The sequence below is a fragment of the Protopterus annectens genome, chromosome 4.part1 (genome assembly GCF_019279795.1).
Source record: "Protopterus annectens isolate FY-2018-M chromosome 4.part1, PAN1.0, whole genome shotgun sequence".
In the NCBI taxonomy this organism is placed as follows: Eukaryota; Metazoa; Chordata; order Ceratodontiformes; family Protopteridae; genus Protopterus; species Protopterus annectens.
This window is the reverse complement of record NC_056734.1, coordinates 36,415,982-36,437,669: the sequence shown is the minus strand read 5'-3', so window position 1 is coordinate 36,437,669 and position 21,688 is coordinate 36,415,982. Positions and strand designations below refer to the sequence as shown.

General features: G+C 37.7%; 1 protein-coding gene across 1 annotated transcript in view; it reads left to right on the top strand.

Moving 5' to 3' along the window:
* Window positions 1-21,688, top strand: part of LOC122801170 (maltase-glucoamylase, intestinal-like) — a 516,102-nt gene that overhangs the window by 140,855 nt on the left and 353,559 nt on the right. Inside the window, exons 13-14 of the mRNA XM_044070733.1 lie at window positions 6,097-6,210; window positions 19,599-19,683. Of these exons, the coding sequence (XP_043926668.1) occupies window positions 6,097-6,210; window positions 19,599-19,683 (199 nt within the window). The remainder of the gene's footprint in view (window positions 1-6,096; window positions 6,211-19,598; window positions 19,684-21,688) is intronic.

The following is a 21,688-nucleotide window of genomic DNA, read 5'->3' as shown; positions in this document are numbered from 1 at the left end:
ACATGCTACACTAGCATTTAGAGAATCCTACTCTAGTAGAAGAAGTAATAAGGGGGGGGGGTTCAAGACTCTATATGCCAGAAAAAAAGAATTAAACCAGTCAATAAGTGTGAGCTGCTAGCAACCAAGGTATAGAGTCTCAAGCATATGCAGTATATTGGGACCACTTTGCAGTTTAATAGTTGAAACTGCTACATCAGAGAGCATCAGGAATGGAATCTGGCACATATTTAAGACATATATGCAATTCCTATTAATAAATAATATGTCTATTTTGGATATAAATTTGTACATCTGTCATTAGATTGCTTTTCATTTAGCCAGGAAAGTGTTGTTTAATATCTAGTTACCGTAGCCAAGACAAGAGCTTTGACTGCTCTACTAAGCCTCCATTTTGGTATTTTGCTAAATACTGTGGGGACAACTACAATGTAGACATCCCTAGAACCTAAAGAGAATGCCATCTGTAAGTTACTGTATTTGTAATATAAGTAATCTAATGAAGGGGTATGTATGAAACAGGGAGATCTGTAATGATTTATGAAACAACCAATGTACATTTATGTACTTTTATTTAACAGTTTTACTTTAAGATATAATCATATGACTATATTTATGATCATGTCATGTTGCTGACTTTTTTCTTTGTTCTTTTTGATGAAGCCCTTTATATTGTGTAAATAAACCAACAACAGGTGCCCAGGCAGAAAGGCATGCTACACACAAATGGAGAAAGGATCTGAAATAAATACAAAGCCAAAATTTATTAAGTAGATAAGACACTGAGCACTTAAGTCCTGTTACTCGCAGGACTTTTCATTGTGTTAGACAAAAGTACTAAATAAAAGGAGGTGTTTGTTCTGTGATCCATTGTTCTTTTTGTTTGCTTGGAGTGTTACTAGACTTACACATTTTTGCAAGATATAAAAGTTTGTTTACTAAAGAGACTCTAATAATTGTTTAAGAAGGCATTTTTATATTTAACATGGAAGAACATTTTAGGATAGATTGAAGGTAGATGTAACCTTTTGTCTGAGAACGTATAGAAGAAGAATACTCTTAAGAAGTAGCCTTTTTTGTACCAGTACAAGTTATCCCAGAGAATCTGTACATGACTCTTGCAGTACAAAAACCTTTATTTTAATATATTTATAGTATTTTAGAAAATGGGCAAATTGTACATCAGTACCCTGATTGGGGAACGAACATTCTCCAGCAGGGTATTAATGTACAAGTAATGCCCACTGAAAAATGAGTCTGTGGCTTCACAGCAGTATATCAAGCTGCCATGGAGCTCAGACTGAAAAAACTGAACGTTCGAGCCATTATTTTATACTCGCTAAGAAGCACTTGTTGTTTAGTGAGTTTAAAATCTAAACATAACAAAAAAAGTGTGTGTGTTTGTGTATGTGTTTATGTTTTGTCTCTGTGTGTGAAAGTGTGCATGAAAGTGGTGTGTGTGTGACTGGCAGTGTGGAGAGTGAGAGCGATCCAGCACTGCTAGCAGCAGCAAAGAGCTTTATGCACCTATCATCTTTTATGTAAGTTAACCGAAGACAACATAACATAAAGAGGGATCAAAGGTTCAAAACAGGAACATCTTCCTGTTTAAAAACTCACAAAGCTGGTGTAATAATAAAACTTGTGTTAGCATTCATTTTCTCAATGTGTGTGTGTGTGTGTGTGTGTGTGTGTGTGTGTGTGTGTGTGTGTGTGTGTGTGTGTGTGTGTGTGTGTGTGTGCGTGTGTGTGTGTGTGGAGTGGTGGTCTCTGTGTGACACAGGGAGAGACAGTGAGATCGATGAAACGCTGGCAGCAGCAGATAAGAGGTTTGCGTACCTCTCGACCTTTTAGCTCAAGAAATGTGGATAAAGCCTGAAATAAAGGGGGAATAAAGCTGCAAACTAGGAACAGATTTTAAATGTTATACTTAAAAATAAAAAGTAATTTAAATAACAGGATTTGTATTAACATGAATTTTCTGAAGGAAATAAAGTCTGAAAGTCAAATGTATGCCATTATTTAATGACTTCAATACGTGATGACTGGCAGGAAACCATTTTATCAGTAAAGGACCAAAAAATAGACAAATCATCTAGATACATCTAAAGGATGTATTTTGGATGTAAAATGCTTCCTCTAACAGCATTTACATATGCTACAGCAACTTTGAAACATTAGGCATAGGAACTATTTTACATCCAAAATATATAAAAAGTAATATAGCAATAAAAAAAACATAAGTAAAACTCAACAATTTTACAGAGAGCCCATTCTCACAACACCCTTGGGTGGGCATTAATTATACATCAACACACACCCTGTTGGGCATTATTGTTTGCATATCCCTGGTTCTGCTTTACAGGATATTAATCCTGAAGGCATGGTAGTGCTAGGGTAAAGAGAAAGGGCAGCTGCCATGGGTGCAAAGTATTAGGCTGCAAGACTGACAGATGGCAATCAGCCTTAAGTGCATTAGCAGCATTTAGCAATTCAGAAATGAAGTGCTTTTGTGTTCCATGTGTGGTATAAACTGTAACAGCTGCTTGATAGTCATGCAGCTATCAGTTTGCTACAGTTTTAAAATTTTTTTTTTCAGTTGAGAGGTGCCAGATTGGGGCATGAGAGTGGTTGCTATATAGCTGCAGAAGTAAATGTAATTATTGTCAGATATCATTCCTTGGCACATTATCAAGAATGAATTCTACGAATGAGATAAATGTTAACTGTCTCATTCTAATTCCCATTTTATCAAAGGGGTTTTAATTAGGAATTTAGTAGTATTTGTGTCACCATAATAACAGCTGTTAAAATGAGAAAATTCTGTACATTTAGAGGTATTTTAATCGTTGTCAGTAGTATAGTTGATGTCTCAGTTTCCCTGCTGTCAAGGATAAGTATAAGCTTATTTCTGTCTGTCCATCCATCTATGTATCTTGTTAGTTCAGCTATGTGCAGCTTTTAATGGTTCTATCTGTAGATGACTATAAGTAGTTTTACAAACTAATTAGATGACCGATGAACTGCATGTCAACTTTAAATATTTCAGAAATGTCTCTATCCAGTCAAGATTGCTAAAGTGCTCACTTCTGCAGAAGTACACATAATACATGAGATAAGGTCATGCATTCTATATCTGTGGAGGGAGAGTAGCTCTTATTCATTTATTTATTTATTTATTTATTTATTTATTTATGTATTTATTGACATTTGTTGACCAGGTTTGTCCAGCTGGGCTTGTGGCCCATTTTCAGTGGAGACCCGAGGAGAAAAGCTCCAGTGGTACATTTATAAAGCATAGTACAATTATACACAAAAAGTACAGAACAGCAATTAGATATAGAGACATTGTATACAAATATTGGTATAGTATACATAGAGTTAATTGTAAAATAAACAAAAGTTGAGTAGCTTTGTTTTCCATTAAATGGTTCAATAATCGTGTGGTAGGTATATGAAGTTATATACATGCCTTATTGGTCATTTTGTGAGCACAGTAAGAAAGGGTACTAATTATAAAGGGAGAAGGCTAGGTGGGGTCATGACAATGGCAGGTTGTAGACTTGAGGTGTTGTTTTAATTCATTTTTAAAGTGAGAAGTGTGGGAAATGGACCGTAGATAGAGAGGAAGTTTGTTCCAGGGCAAGGGCAACAGAGTGCTTATAGTGTAGTTTGCCTATGGACTTTTTAATTTGGTAGATTTCCAGTAAATGTTGGTTAGAGGTTTGGAGGGACCTAGAAGGGGTGTAGATACAGACTAGGGAAGAGAGAGATGGACAGCTGGAGGGTTTAAAGAGTATAGAGTGTAGCATGTGAAATTGATAAAGTTGTAGAAGGTGAGGCAGCTCAAGCCATTGAAGAGAGTTCAGTGCAATGCAGTGATGAGTATTGTAAGGGGAGTTAGTAATGAATCTGGCTATTCTGTGGTAGGTTTGTTTGAGTTTGTTTAGAGTGGTGGCCTGTATATTGGTAAGGACTGGGGCAGCATATAAGAGGGAGGGGAGAAGGAATGCTTGACCTAAGGTAAGTCTAGATTCAGGAGTTAGAAATGTTCTATTCCGATATAACATGCCTAATTTCTTGTGTGATTTTTTTTATACAGTGTAGGATATGTAGGTTAAATTTTAGTTCATCATCAATAATGACCCCTAGGAGTTTTGTGTGGGGATCAGGATGGATACTTGAATTGTTTGAAGATGTAATGACAAAAGAAGTTTTGTGATGAGAGAGAGAGCGGGGTAGAAAACGTAGGAGTTTGGTCTTTTTGGGATTAAGGATTAGTAAGTTGCTGGAGGGCCATTGTTCAGTGGAAAGTAGGGATTGCTGGGTTAGGGCGTGAAGTCCAGTGATATTGTTAGAGATGGATATGTGTGGAGTCGTCTGCATATTGAATGAGTGAGGATTCTTTGCAAGAGGTATAGAGATCGTTAGTAAAAATATTAAATAGCAGGGGTCCCAGGATGGAGCCTTGTGGAATACCCATGGAGATGGGAAGGAAAGGAGAGGAGGAAGAGAGCCATTTAACTGATTGTTCTCTGCCAGATAGGTAGCTACTGAACCAAGTGAGACAAGAGGAAGATAGGTGTAAATTGGTGAGTTTGGATAGTAGTAAAGGATGAGAGACAGTATCGAAAGGTTCAGAAAGGTCTAGGAAGAGACAGAAAACTAGTTTATTGTTGTCAAGGGCATCAGCTATGCTATGTGTAAAGGAGAGAAGGGCTGAGGTGGTGCTATGGTGAGGGCGAAATCCATGTTGGGTAGGAGTAAGTAGCTGGTGCTTAAGGAGGTGATTGAAAAGTTAAGAGTGAATACATTTTTCTAAGATCTTGGCGAGGGGGGACAGAATGGCAATGGGTCAATAGTTTGAGGGGTCTGTGGAGATGCCACCTTTATGAAGAGGTATAGCAAAGAATGATTTCCAAAGAATAGGGACAGTTGACTCCAGGATAGATCTATTAATACGTATGGATATAGAATAGGCAATAGAGTCAGCTGCAAGTTTTAGGAAAGTAGGAGGTAGATTGTCAGTGGAGGGAGAGCAAGATTTTAGCTTTTGAACTAGAGATTTGATGTAGTTAGTAGGTACAGGCTGAAAGGAGAATAATGTAGCATCAGAGGGACTTGGAGGGGAGGATGCAGAAGTAGGGTTTGGCATGGTGTTTGGAAGGGTTTGAATGGATGAGATAAAGTGTTTATTTAAAAGGGTGGCTGTTTCTTGAGAGGAGGAGTTAGGGTAGGGTGAGGGGCTAGAGGGGTTACCAAGATAGAGGATGTTGTTGAGAGTAGACCAAATTTTGTGAGGATTATTTTTGTTGTTGAACTGAGCAGAGTTGAACTGAGCAGAGTTGTAGTACTGCTTTTTTTTTTATATATGACAAGAATCCCAGTATTGTAAGTGCTACTGTCTTCAGGTGGACTGTGTAGAAAAAATATGAGTTAAATATGACCACCCAACATTATCCTCATGCCAGACTTCAAATGAATTTCTTGTCACACAAAAATGAAGTTTGATTAAATCTGAAATACTGTACTAAGCAGAGCAGTTTAATCAGTGTAATTCGTGTTTTTATTGTACTTATTTGTCACCCAGCTGTTACATTTGTACGATTTTTCTGTCTATATTATTAACCTTACGTATGCTACAGAAATATGGAACAAGCTTTCTGGTACCTGTGCTAACGAGTATCTTTCTCATTGTTAGCAATGACTGGTGAGATATGAGTGATGCATATACCTGGGGGTAATGATGTAAACAAAACAGGAACTGACTAATAAGTAATGAACATTTTTGTTTGGGAAGTGGAATTCATTTTACTTTAAACTTGCTTTTTAAAAAAGTCTTTAAAATGACAGAAACATCACCTTTAAGGCATAAAACAATTAACTAATTGCAAGATGTTTGCTTTACAGTTTCTGCAAAGGATGATGACATTCTGCTAAATGGAAGTGTTTCGTTTAACAGCCATCTGCAATGAAACACTAGATTTTGTGATAGTAAAGTATAATATAAAACCTTTATGGCAGAATTTGTTTATGAGTAAGGCATTATGACACATGATTATTAAAATACCATTGTTCTACATTTCCCTTTTCAAGGTCTGGCCAGGAGAAACAGTTTATCCAGATTACACTAATCCAGCATGCATAAACTGGTGGGTTGATGAGAGCTATAGATTCTATCAAGAAGTGAGCTATGATGGAATTTGGATTGTAAGTAATAGATTTTTGAGTTTAGTAATTTTATCATGTGTGTATAATGCTTGTTGCTTTTTCTTTTCAGTCTCACTGTTACAAATATATTTTCAATTACAATGATTTCTTCAATAAGAAGATACCACTTTTATCAAACATCATCCTTAGCCATGTGCATGAGTGTTATTACACGAAAGTCATAGTTTTGTACATTCATGAATGTTTTTAAACAATGACAAGTGCCTATATAATGGTTAGTGGAATCATCAGAAATTAAATGTTGTCCATTGGATAAAATTCAGTGCCCACCTATTTAATGTATTGTTATTATTATTATTATTATTATTATTATTATTATTATTATTATTATTATTATTTTGATTTACCATTTTTACTCCTGTGCCTGCTGACTATTAAGCCTTTATGGGGCCATCATCCAGCCATTTTGTGTTTGTACTGTCATCCCGGCAATGACAGCATTTTTGTTTTAAGAACATAACCCCTGACCCTGTGGGTTTTTGAGAAAAATTGTGGGGAAATATGGAAAAAAATGCAGGTGCAAATTTGTAGGGTACTGGCAATGGCTTCAGAAAAAATTATACTAAAGGTAGTAAAACTACTATACAAGAACATGTTTACTAGACTATACATTAATGGTCAATTTTCTGCTCCGATAAAGATCACTAAAGGAACAAGACAGGGTTATCCATTGTCCCCTTTTCTTTTCAACATTTACTTAGAACCTTTGCTATTGTTTATTACTCAAAATACTTTTCATAACATCCCTATAATTCTTAATACTAATATTCATTTCTCTGCTTTTGCGGATGATTTAGTAATCTACTTTCAAACTCCATTATCTGATTACAGAAAGATAATGAATTCTATTGATTATTTTTCTTTGGTTTCCAACTATCTTTTAAATTCTACAAAAACTCATATTTTTCCCTTAAATCATTTAGCACACAAATCTTTTATGTTTCCAGACAATCATTTTCAGTTTACTTATAATATAAAATATTTAGGAATCAATTTAGAACACAATAATAAATCTTCCTTTCAAAATAATATTAATAAATTATGGAACTCTATATTGTCTGATATGGACAGATGGAAGCATCTAAACCTTTCATTTCTTTCAAGGGTGGCCATTATTAAAATGAATATTCTGCCTAAATTTCTTTACCAATTCTCATCATCTGATCAGATAATTTCAAAAATTTTTGAGTCTGTAAATAAAGCTTTGGCAAAATTCATATGGTTCCCTAAATCTGTTAGAATTTCCTATTCTAGATTGGCATTTTCGAAGGACAAGGGAGGTTTGGGTTTACCTAATCTTTATCTCTATTATTTGATTGTCTCATCCAATAAACTATTTACTATCTCTAAATTCAATAACACTTCTTATCCAAATCACTCTTTATGGATAAAATTATGGTATAATTATGTCACTTCTAATAATTTAAATCCTGAAGCTATTCCCTTTATCTCTCTGGATAGTTTATTTATTAAAAATATATCTACAGTATTTAAACAAAAGATTAGAGATTTCCAAACCTTACTCAAAATGTGTAAACTAGAAAAGATCTTGCACCATGTTCAGCCAATTCATCTAAACCCAAATATATTATTGGACAATAAACTTTTGAACTTAACAAACTATCCTTTAATTAAAAATCTAAAAGTAGGAGATGTTTTGAAATATCTTGACTTGCCTTTATCTGACTGGCGTAAGTTATTGAAAGTAAACTGGAATTACTCACCAATTCTTACACAACTAAGAGCAATAATTAAAAACAAATTTGTATCTCTGGTCCCCATAGACTCACAATTGAAAACCTTAACACGATTATTAAAATACTTTCATCATCTGATAAAATGCTCTCAAACTCATATAAATTAATTAATTCTTTAATGATGGACCACAACTGTCTTTTATCTAATGTTTGGTTGAATTATAATTCCCAATTGTCAGAATCTCAGAAAGTCCTGGCTATTAGACACACTAAGGAATTTATCCCTTTTAAAAATTAGCATACACACAATTAATGATTAATAATGATGCCTACTTTACCCCAATCAAATTAAACAAATTTAACCCAAATAAGTCCCCTTCGTGTTCATGCTGTTCTCATCCCCAAGCAGACCTCCTTCATATTCTGTGGTATTGTCATTTTTCTCACAGATTGTGGACATCTTTGAAAGTCAGACTGCAGAAAATGGGATATCAAAAATCCACGTTGACGTGGGAATTTGCTATTCTGCATATTCCATTGATTCATCTTTCAAAAGTTGATATTCATGTTATCATTTTTATTTGCTCATTACTAAAACTTTATATAATACAAAATTGGATTGATCGTCTAAATTAAAATGGGTTACTTTCCAGAAAATGGCTTTTAAATTTATTGATGCTCAAAGATACTTAGGTGGAAGTCCAAAAAAGCTATTAGAAAGGTTGTGTTAGAAAAGGTTCTAAACATATTAAATAGTTAATGTTAAATATTTTTTTTTTCTCTCAGGTTGCCTAACTTGTATATAGTGTACATATGGTGTATGTTTTATTTCTAAATAACTTATCAAAATCTCATGAAGGTTGTTATCACTAGATGAATTGTTATATGTTCATTTATGCCTACTTGTTATGTATAATCTTTTAATTGTCTTGCTATTCATATAATTAATAAAAAATTTTTTGAGAAAAAAAAAATATATACTAAAGGTAGTAAAACTTTGCCAAAGCTTTCAGTACTTTTCTCTGTATTAACAACTAGGGCAACTCTGCTATTAACAAACTCATAGTAAATGCAATTATTTCTATAATAAAAAGAAGATATGAACACTGCATGTGGAGTATTCTGAGCTCAGTAAATAGCACCTGTTGGTAAAAAAAATAAATGAACTAACTGGACTGAGCACCACCCTCCCAAAAAAAAAGAAATAAACAAGGGAAAGATTACAAAATATATGTGTTGTAAATGAAACTAGAACATAAGATTAGAAAGTTAGGTAGAATGCAGTTTTGAAGATCCAATATTATGAAGTTAAAGTCAAAGGGGGTAAATCAATAATGCTTACATGGAGTGATTTGCTGTGTAGGCATGGTGGCATGGCCCCAACATGGAACACGTCCACCGAATGATCCAATAAACAGGGTGGAGGGCCGTGCACAAGCGTGCAGACACAGAAGTGTCTGTGGAATGCAAATTAACTCATAAGCTGGTGAAATCCATGCAAAGGAGGTTGATTTGTGATCCAGTAATCAGAAAGGCATACATGTAGGTGCCGTGTTGGTGTTAGAAATGTACAGGGATAGAAACAGTGTACCAAAATGTAAAATTTAAACAGGGGCTGTAAAATATCAAACAAAAGAGTGGATACGCAAATGGAAAAACTATGGCTGGTGAGTCCAAAAAGCATTGTAAATCAGTAAAAAGTATTTTTAATACATATACTATGTTGGCGTGGTGAGCAGCAATTCACAAACATGCCTTATGCAAACAAATAATTAAAATAAAAAGAAAATGAAAATTAGACATTTGCAAAAATATTGCATTATAGCACCCAGCATGCAGAGTTTTACAATGGCAGGTTTCAGTGGTTGCTACGGAGGCAGGCCATGGAGTAGTGAAGTATCCAGGGTATACTCAATTAGCTGTATGTAAATGAGCTGGAGTTACTGAATAGCAAAAAAGGCTACTCTGTCCACAGATACAACTCATGGTAGGGTTACAACCATGTAGGTAGCAGTACAACAGGTAGCTGACATCAAAAGAGTGTGTGTCACGCCATGTTTAAGTGGACTGGAGATCAGCAGTGCCTGTTTGTGTTCAGATAAGAACAGCTAAGCGGGGGGGGGGGGTCTGATGCTGCTGAGCTGTGTTTATCCCAACAGCTTTTGTTTTAGCTGGTTTAAGCAAAGCTGAGCATGCCCATGTATTGGGGGGGTGTCTAAACGGCTGAGCACTGTTTATACTAGCATCGTAGGTTAGCAGTAAAAGAAATTAAAAGAAAAAAAAAAGGGAAATAGCTTGGGAAAGCCAATCAAGTATAAATGACTGATAAGCCCTTTTCCACTGACAATGGCCTGTTCAGACCCCTCAATGATAGCCCTGGCAGGTTAGATGCATCATAGTCAGCCAGTCACACAGGCTGCATTTGCAGCACACCAGTATAAAGTATGCATACACCCTTTAATATGATTTTCCCCACATACTCTGCACAATTTGAGTACAAATGTGGGAATTTTAACCAAAAAAAAAATGATAGGGGCTGCTGCTGCTCTGCTTCATCTGTATGCGTTAGATGCATAGGTCAGTGCTGTTGATGATGCTGACAATAGGCCTAGCTTGAGAAGGAGAAGCATGTTCAGGCCCAGGGTAACCTTCCAGGATCTACATAAGCTGGAGATAGTAGAGCCCTACAGGGTGGACAGGGACATACTGCAAGAACTTACCGCCCTCTCCTCAGACCGAGAGCCAACAGAGGGGAACCCATCCCAGTGGAAACAAAGGTATGTGTAACCCTAAGATTCCTAGTTACATGTACTTTTCAAAGACATACAGCGGATATCATGGGGGTCTCACAGGCATCTGCATCCAGAGTACTCCACCAGTTTCTGGATGCCATGCAAGCACATGCCAGTGAGCACATATAGTTACTCCACAGCCCTGAGGAGAAGGCCAGCAATATACATCTCTTCCACCATGTAGCACACTACACAGAAGTACTGGGTTCCATAGACTGCACACATGTGCACATCAAAGCACCACCTGATGAGGAGGGTAGAGTCTACGTCAACTGCAAGGGGTATCACTCCATCAACTGCCAGGTCATGTCCAATGCCCAGGGCGTTATCATGAATGTGTATGCTGGCAGCCCTAGCAGTTATTATGACTCCCACATCTGGCACACATCACAGCTCTACCAGATGTTTGCCAAGAGGGAAAAGTAGTACAGCCATCTACTGGGGGATGCTGGCTATGCACTGGAACTGTGGATGATGACTCCCATCAGAAATGCACACACACCTACCGAAGAATGCCATAGTGAGGCACACGCAGAGACTAGAAGTATCATACAGCATGTGTTTGGGCAGCTCAAGTCACGGTTCCTCTACCTCAATATATCTGGTGGAGCCCTGCAGTACTCTCTAGCCACATGTGCACACATGTTCAGTGTATGTGCCATGCTACACAATATGATCCTGCAGAAACTGCTGAGGCAGGAACATCACAGGCAAGGGACACAGCCCCCCACTAGTGCCACTGTCCCCATAGCCACAGGCGGACTCAGAGAAGGAGCCCCCTGAGTCTGTCCCTGTAGGCAGACGTAGGCATGTTCAGTATGCCCTGGCCTTGGCAAGCAGGTAATGCATAGCATATGCTCTGACATCCTAGGGACCCAGGGACTGACACCACACTCCAACTCACATACATAGTAAAAAGGATGCCAGCCACACCACACAACCTGTACCTTACCATGTATTGGCTGTGTACTGCATGCATCCATCAGAGTCACCCTGAAGCACTGTCCTCAACTGCTGCAGGCACAAGATAAGTCACTCTTCTTTACAACAAATGTAAGGGGTACTAGACTATGATAGCATGTGTATGGACCTGCTGCATGTATACAAGGGAATAGAGTGGGCTACTTGGACATCTGCAGACAACAGACAGCTATGTGGGACAACAAGAACTCCCTACCCAATACTGGCCACCCCATAATATGCAGTAGGTGCCATGCTAGCAAAACACACTGCACTATGCTACGGAATTACAAACAGTAGGGTCATAGGACAGATGCTTGACTGTGAATGCTAGGATCCCCTACCCTCAACACACCTGTGTTATCATACAAATGCAGTAACAGTATGCTTGCAACGTAATAGCAGCAGACCACACAATCCCTGGGCTGTCCCAAACAACCTGGTGACATGTACCATTTCCCCAATATGCAGGGGTCAATGTGCTACGTATGTCTGTGGTTGATAGTGTCAGGAAGTAAACTGCACTGTCTTGTGGCTGTTGTGGCTTAGTGGGCTAAGTACATTACCATGGTTGATGGGGTACATGGTTCAAGACTGGCTTCACCTACTGTTTTGCATGTGAGCTATATGGCAGGAGTTCTACAGACTGTCCACATGTTACTATTTGTTACTGCAAGAAAGGTGGACAAAGACAGGGACAATGAAGGGACAGGGAGCCACAGATATGTACAGTACTCAGCTCTGAGTAACCTAGACAGTGGCTAGTAGAACAGCTGGTTGTACAAGTCAGTATAGCACCAGGATGTAAAGGCTGTCATGTAACTGTGTCAGTGCATACAATAAGTCAGTGGGCACCATCCATACCTCACAAGTATAAAGAGTTTCACAGAATGTCCACATTTATGCCTCATATAGCTGTTTTGTTTGTCATAACATTGCAGTTTTCTGACAAACTATTGGTAAATCAATAAAGGTCACTGTGAGAAAATAATGACTGACAGTTGAGATGCAGACTTCATACCCAGCAGAAAATGCATGTTAATACAAAACCGTTCTACCAACTGTATAAGTTTGTAAGAGCAATATTAAAAATGTGTCCCCATGTTTGGGCCTGTGTACCACCATTATATATGGCTCTGTCCAGATTTCTGGCTCTAAGATGTTGAGAGGTCTAGGCAACATGTAGCCTTATAATAACAGTACAACACAAACTGACTAAGGACCAGAGCAGATGCATGGAGCACAATGCTGAGCATCCTGCAAAACAGGTACAGCCAGAGGTTTGAGGTCCATAACCCTGTGTGTGGTGTTACGTTTCATACACCAGTCACAGCACTCCTACACCTACATACAGCAGCAACTGTGGACAAAGCCAGGAAAAGGAGCAGGGCAGGACAAAGGCCCACATATAAGGGGAAGAAGGAAATACTGGCCAGACAAATGTAGAAAATGCAGAATAGAACAGTGTGTGCAGTAGCATGGGTTCCCTGCAGTGTAAGGAGTCAGTAACCCAAATGTCTGTCAGCAATTCTTCATGTCAATCTATAATGATCTGCCAATGACGTACCAAGAAATCACAGTGCTATGTAAAACGTACCAGACATATTATGCAATACCATGTTAAGTCTAATACACTCTGTACACACCCTAGATATGAGTCAGATGTTACAGACAGCACACAGCCAGGAAAACCCTTAGGCATTATATTAGAGAGATGCTGTACCGTTTAATCAAGTTCAGCAGCCAATTGGCTCTAGCACACAAAATCCTGGACTGGAGTACAGATAGGTCTGGCTTGGAGTCTCATTTTAAGTACTGATAGCCACACCCAGCATGCTCCAACACTTAGCTAATTTCAGCCCGTGTCTGAACCTCATCTGACTATAGAACTGAGATGTCCATATACCCAAGTCTATCTCCCTATCCCCATCAGATATGATTACCCTTATCTATCAGTATGTGGCACACAGAAGAATAATCTGGATCTGTTGAGTTTTATATAGCTAGATATATAGAGGTAACATGTATGTATATATATATATATATATATATATATATATATATATATATATATATATATATATATATATATATATATATATATGTTGGGCAGTGATGCATCCATGATCCTGAGCATCCATCTTGTGTTGTGTTCAGAATGTGCCTGTGCCTCCATGTCGGACTGAAACATGCATCAGGTGACACATGGTGTGACACCCTCTGACAGGTGGTGGAAAGGTAGCAGTCTTCCTTTGAGCACCCCTGTCAATCTGCCTGTGTAGGACCTCACCAGTTCTCTGGCTATGGCTAGTGCCTGCATTCACAAATGCCATAGTCGTCAGACTCTCCTGTTCGATGACACCACCCTCTGACTGTCCATTATCTGTGGCTGCAGAGGACTGGGTATGTGTGGGCATACTGACTGTGTGTGGGAACATTGGGGAGGAAGTGGGATGTCAACACACTGGACAGATTCAGTCCCCAACAAGCCCACATGCGCCTCACTGCGACACCTTATCACTGATGTCATGCACAACACACAAACAGACCACAGTAGACACAGACAAGACAGGCCCTTAATAACATATAGTGCAGCTGCATCCAGTTAATGTTGCTAGTACTATACACATGTGAGATAAGTGACATGTCAGTGTATGTGATGGACCTTCACCTAAAACACAGTGCACCTGTTTCTACCATAGTAATGCCCCCCCTTTACAGCAAGCTGCCTAGACCTTCACAAAAATATGTGCAAATATGTTACAACTCCTGCAAATATGTTACTGTGATTACTAATGTAATGCACTGCAGTGAACCCCTCCACAACTGAACATAAATGTATTGCAATATGTCGAAGCTTAACTGTGTGTGTGTCCATGGCAAACTGGCAGCCCTTAACATGCCTAGGGTATAGATGAACCATAGCAAAACAGTTTCACCCTCACCGGCTACAGGATGTTGAACTGCGACCACACCAGAGGTACCTATGGAATTGTGGGGGAGAGGTATTGTCAGCAGACATAAATGTGGCATTGTTACATGATAATTTGTGCATATATCAACATGCACAGTACAAACTGTGACACTACCCACATTGCTGACATTCACAATATGTGTGCACACATGCATTACAACCCCCCCCAAAATGCAGATTGACCTGACATCCATGTACAGATATGCAGAGGCTGCCACTATGACTGCTACAGTATTAATGTGATGACCACAGGAAGCTTACTTGGATGCTCCTCTACTGTGGAAGCTGTGCCACCAGCCTCCACAACATATGTTGTCATGGATCATTGTGAGCTGGTGGCCAAACCCAGGTTTGACAGAAACTCCTCAGTGGCTGAGAGTGGTTGTAGTGTTGCAGGCCCTCCACCAGTGCCAGCACAGTCCTTGGCCACAGCTGCAGCCCTTTGCCATGCATTATTTATCATGTCTGTGGCCCAGTGTCGGACCTGCTCATAGCTCCTGCCCTGTTGCCTGACATGATACACAGATGCCACAAGGTCTGCCCACAGTACAATGCTCAAGAAAGATGTGTAGTGCTACTGATATGGCATCAGTTATGGATTGGGTACCTCTGTATGCAAACTGCAGAGGGTCAAAATCAGGAGGTAGGCATGATGAAAGATGCTTTTTGATCAGTTGCTCAAAACATTTCATAACAGTGGATGTCAGAGCAACTGGTCTGTAGTCATTAGGGCTGGAGGGAGTTGTTTTCTTGGGTAGTGGGATTATGTTAGTTTCCTTGTAGCATGAGGACACTTTCACCATGGCAAGAGAGGTGTTAAACATTTCCTTGAACACAGTGCATAGTTGATCAGCACAGCCTTTTAACACCTTGCCCAGTATGTTGTCTGGGCCAGCAGAATTCCTGGAGTTCACTCTCCTTCCCTATCTTCTTACGTCTTCTGTACTAAGTCTGAGTACTGTATCCTTCTCATCAGTGGGTAGCTTTAGTGCCAACCTGTTTCTTTCCTCAAATCTACCAAAGATGTTCAAACTGTCCAGGAATTTAATGCTGTTCTCACACTGTGCTGACCTGATTTTGTAGTCAGTGTTCTCCTGTATACCTTGCCATAGTCTGCTTGCATCCTTCATGTCTTCAATGTGGCTCTGCACCTTTCTACTATACTCCCTCTTAGCCTCCTTTATACAGTTCCTCAGATTACCTCTTACTACACTTAGGGCTGGTTTGTCCTTAGTCCTGTAAGCTGTGTGAAGATAAAAGGCTAAAGAGCAGGATCAGAAAAATGTTGTGCATTTAGCAAAATCATTTATGTAAGAGGTTTAATAAAAATGTTGTCATTTGACTTCAAAAGGTATACTGTAATTACTCAAGTCCCAAGTGCTTGAAGACCATTATCTCAAAGCCAGGGACCTGAGCATCTTGTACCTTGGGTAGGCTGCCGCTTATGCTCAGTCTCGAATATGAATTCAGATGAGCAGCTACCGCAGTTTATCCAAACACATTACTGCTTTGTATGGGGTAAGTGGGGTAGCTGGGGTAAGTGACTTGGAGGGGAGCATAGATTGGAGCTCTGGTTAGAGCAAAGTTTTAGGTTTAGAGAGGGGTAGGGCAACTTTAGTTTTAAGGAATGGAAAGGAAGTTTTACTGTTAGGGGGCAAGAAAAGAGTTAAAGACTAAAAGGGGGATTTTATGTTTAAGGAGTGAGAAGGGAATTTTAGTCTTATGGAGCAGGAGAGAGTTTTAGGAATAGGAAATGAGAAGTTAATCTAAGGGTTTGGGGGGATATTTTAGATATAGGGAGTAAGAAGGTAGATTTAGGGCTAAGGAACTGGAAGGGACTTTTAGAATCAGCGTTAATATAGTGACAGGGCTATGCAGTTTTGTAGAACTGGGTATTTGGAGGGATAAGTAGTTAAAGGAGATCGAACTAATGAGAGTCCATGCACTTTCTTTTTTGAGCAAGTACCAGTGAGTAAGTATATCACCAGCAAATAGTCAAGCGAGCACTTTTAGTAGATGCATCTTTAAATGAAGCTGTAATGCTGTACAGTGAAAAGAATAAAAAAATCCCTCAAATGTGCACAATAATAAAATGTGGAATATGTGACACTGAAATGTGAAGGCAATAGTAAAGAGGAAGTGTGTTTGTGTAAAAGAATGCAGTTTTCCTCTCTATAACTTTTTGGCTGTTAAATATGTTAAATCCATCACCAGAATTTTCATAAGAAATCTAGAAGCAGGTATGAGTTTTCTTTGTTTGATGTTTTGATGTTACAGATTGCTCTGATGAAGTCCACTTTAATAGGGAACCAAAATGTTTAACCTACTGCTATTTATAGTCTATTTTGTTTTCTTGTTTATCCAAGTGTCACTTATTGAGTATGGAGCTTATTGTGTCAATATACCAGGAAGCATATATGGTTTTTGATGAGTTTTCTTCAACATTTGGAAGAATGTAATTGCAGCTGTCAGAATATCGAGAAATAAAGTTTGAAATGGGGAAGATGTGTTACAATGAAATTATGGTATCTCTGAATATTTCTTTATATTGAGGCACTCTGATCTTGGAGTTAGTATATGTAACAAACAGGAGAATGGGAGTTCATCTCACCCATATGAGAGTGTACAGAAAAGATTCACCCCCCCCCCCCACATATACACAGCTTAAAACAACAAATTTTAAGTAAGAACTAGTGAACTCTGCTAAAGAAGTAAAGGTGACATGCTGAAGTTCCTATCACATCTACTAAGTAAGAAGTAAAAAGGAGGTTGAAACAGCTCATTTGCCTGCAGATGCTTGTGAAGTTATTTTTACAGCCACAGCAGCACCAGCATAGCACCAGCATCAGCACCAGCAGCAGCAGAACCAGCACCACTAGGAGCAGCACTAAGCAGCACCAGCAGCAGTAGCAGCTTATTCAACTTTAAAGTTTTGATACACACTCGTAGCAAAAGAACTCTGACTCTTTGTATGACACAATGTTAAAGTTTTTGCAGAAAATATATCCAAAAACAATTGCATTATAGTAAAGAGGCAACAACTTTGTTACTATGTCATCCTGTCCAGTTGTGATACCATATTTATTTACATTCAGATAGCCAGGTTAGTCCCACTTAGCATATACCTATTTTCATTGGCTATCGAAGGTGGTATTAGTATGGAATGGAAAACTAAGCTAGAACTAAGGTGAAGTTTTCTTTTTTTATTAGGAGGAGAATGTTGAGAATTTATTTTAATAAAGTATGGGATGTTAATCAAGTATAGGGGATCTTATTACTAGTACATCTTAATGAAGAAGTGAAACTGAAATGATTAATGAAAGAAAGTTGTTTTGCTGTACATGGATAGTGTCAAACGAAGCATTCATTGTGAGGTGCTTTACAAGCAGTATCAAACACCCACCTGTAAAAATTGTAAAGTTGGAACCTTTAAGTGTGGTTCATGTGGCCAGTGACCCTATGTTCTAAATAAGTCTGAATTATTATTTACTGGAGCATAATAAACATTTAATAGCTAAAACATTATTTAACTGCAATAGTAAGGGGATGATTTACCTTGCCTTTTGTGATGTGTGCCCAGCATTTCATATTGGGAAAACTGGGAGACTCCAAAAATATATCTATCAACATATATATATATATATATATATATATGTATATATACATATGCTATACATAGGAGTTTGACAATAATGCTTTGGCTAAACACAACAACAGTATGAGAAGAGTCGTTTTTTCTTCTTTGTTTTGGAAGATGTAGCATTGGACCCCAGGATGGAGCATGAAACAATCCAAATTGAACAACACAAGTTCTACTAGCAATTATTATAGCCATTGCTGGTCTTGAACTCAGGACCCTGTACACTACAGTCACAGCAGTTAACCACTAAGCCATCACATCCATAAAAATAAGAAAGCCTTGCAAGTGTCAAACCCAGGACCCTGCAAACTATAGCTAAAGTGATTTACCACTAAGCCATTTCAGATGCAAAACTTTCCATATCAGAGGGTGGTTTCGATCCATCGACCTCTGGGTTATAGGCCCACCATGCTTCCACTGCACCACTCAATTTGGAACCAGGGTTAAATATTTGTATATCTATTGGCCCTGTTCTGAAATTAAGAGCTGCTAGTTTTATAAGTGGTATTATTTTTATTTATAAATTTTGTATTTATACCCTGTTTAATATTTTCTTGTTATATATGTTATTACATGAAATGTTTTTTCTTTCTAAACCTGGTTATATTTCTTTAATATGCACTTTATATATCTAATTTTTAATTAATTCATTCATTAATTAACCTAATTATTACTAATTTATGTACTTATATAGTTGGATGTTATATTTGAGGTTAGTTCTGAAGAAGTGTGCATGTGTTAAAGATGAAATCACTCAATGTTTTGTTAAAGTGCATATTTATATCTATGATTGTTTCTCCTTGGAGCCATTTGGTGCTTATTTTCACCACTGTTTGTGCAGAGTATGGTGCTTATTTTGTGTTTTTACTTGTGGTTCTTCGTTGATTTTCGCACAGAGCACATTTTGGTTACCCTGCTCATATGAACTAATCAAATCCTTATATACAGTATGTGAATTATTTGCATTTTCTCTCACTATATCATTAGATAACTACCTTTCAACAACATTGATCTTAATAAACAGAACATTGCTACTTGCTTTGATACTTAGTACACAGGTCAGCTGACTTGTTTATATCTTTAACACTGTTTTGTTTTATGTCCCTGTTGTGAATAAAATAATCTATTTTGGATCAGTTCAGCTACCAAGTTAATGAGCATAATCTCTTGATTTTGAAAAAAATATTTAAAGAAATATATTATAAATAAGAAGTATTATTATTATTATTATTTTATTACTACTATTATCACATCCATATGAATACATTAACCAGCTGTGTATGTCTGCATTATTGCTTTTTTAGGATATGAATGAAGTTTCTAATTTTGTTCAAGGTTCCAGTAAGGGCTGTGAAGAAAATAATTTGAATTATCCACCATTTACACCAAGTAAGTTCTTAAAGAATTATACAGTAGAATGATAATATTATTTATATAGTACTCTTATGTACCTTTTTGAAAGCATTTTGTTTGTTGAACTGCATTTCAAATATTAGATAATAAAATCTCTGTGGTACAGAGGGATGGAGCTGTGCCTGAACCCTATATGACCTGTGTCCATTTAGGGGATATAGTCTTTAAAAAGTCAACAAGGGACAGGAACAAACAAAAACTTTGCTGGCCTGGTTATCTAAGTAAATGAAGAGGGTTTCAAGTCATGGCTACAGGCCACAGTGAAGACGAGGTGTTCCAACCTATGTGCAAAATGGAAATGCATAATTTTTGCCTTCCATGACATCATTGCATGATGTATATGGGAAGTGTATTAAGGACAGGGCTATCTAAAATTCCAAACAAGATGATCGGTTGCCCTGCTCCAATTCTTTTTCTAGATGGCTAAAGCTAGCTAATCAGAGAGTGTGTATATCAAAAAGATGAGGTAAGGCTTGATAGTTTGGGTGATGAGGGGCACTTATCTTTTTAAAACAAATCAGTGGCACCAGTATAAACTGTATCTCCATCCTCCCTCTAACTTATCCCCTCAAAATAATTGTGTCATTTGATGGGACATGTCCATTTTCCTAAGAAGCCAAATCACATCTAGACCCATAAGGCAGGACAGTGACTTTGAGGTCCTCCATAATCTATTTACTGTAACTAAAAATCTGTACCTGGTAATAGCCAACTGCTGTACCCCATCAATGTTACCTGTAGCCCGATACGGCAAATCTGAACAAACTGGAGTTCCTCCCATTGAAATTAACACTGCTCTTCTGGTGACAATACAACACATCTACCTCTGTTCAGTACTCACCTACCGTGTATGATGACTGTCTCCGAGCTCTCTCTGACATGACTGAATGTTTGAATTGTTTAGTAAGTTTATCACCCAGCTTGTATGATGATTATCTGTGAGTTATACATTGTGTTTCTGCTGTCTGAATGTTGCATTGCTTTCCGAGTTTACTGTCACTAGTACAACCATAGAAACAAACTCTATGTAAAGGAAATAATATACCAATGATACCATTGATAGATTTGCGTTCTGTTAAAAGTTATCTGTTAATTTCCCTTCTTAGAAATCACATTTTTATGTTGTTACTTTTGTGGCCTGGGTTATGGCTGAAAAACATCCTTTACCATTAAACCCTTCTATCTTTAGAGTCGATTGTAAGGAAATTTATTACAGCTATCTGATGATCTGGAGATGCTTTAGTACCACCCTTATTTTGATCATTTCACACACCGCTATATTCATAGACAGCTTCAATGCTCACCTAAAATCCTGCATTGAGACACCAACTGACAAAAGTATAATGTCTGTTTCAGAAATTAGCTTTAGCGATGGAACCCCAGTATTAAAAACTCAATAATGGGAAGAAACATACTGTCCACAAGAACAAACATAATACCCAACCTCTAAATGTGAAATCAAAAGTTTGCTCCCTTTGAATTTTAAAGGTTTCCATTTAAGAAAAAAAGGAAAAACCAAAAATGTTTTTTAAAAACCTACTTTGCAAAATTTTTTTTTATTTTTCTTTTGTTTTCCTGTTTATCCAAGTGTCACTTATTGAGTATGAAGCTTATTGTGTCAGTATACCAGGGAGCCTATATGGTTTTTGATGAGTTTTCTTCAACATTTGGAAGAATGTAATTGCAGCTATCAGAATATCGAGAAATAAAGTTTGAAATGGGGAAGATATGTTACAATGAAACTATGGTATCTCTGAATATTTGTTTATATTGAGGCACTCTGATCTTGGAGTTAGTATATGTAACAAACAGGAGAATGGGAGTTCATCTCACCCATATGAGAGTGTACAGAAAAGATTCACCCCCCACATATACACAGCTTAAAGCAATACATTTTAAGTAAGAACAAGTGAACTCTACTAAAGAAGTAAAGGTGACATGCTGAAGTTCCTATCACTTCTACTAAGTAAGAAGTAAAAAG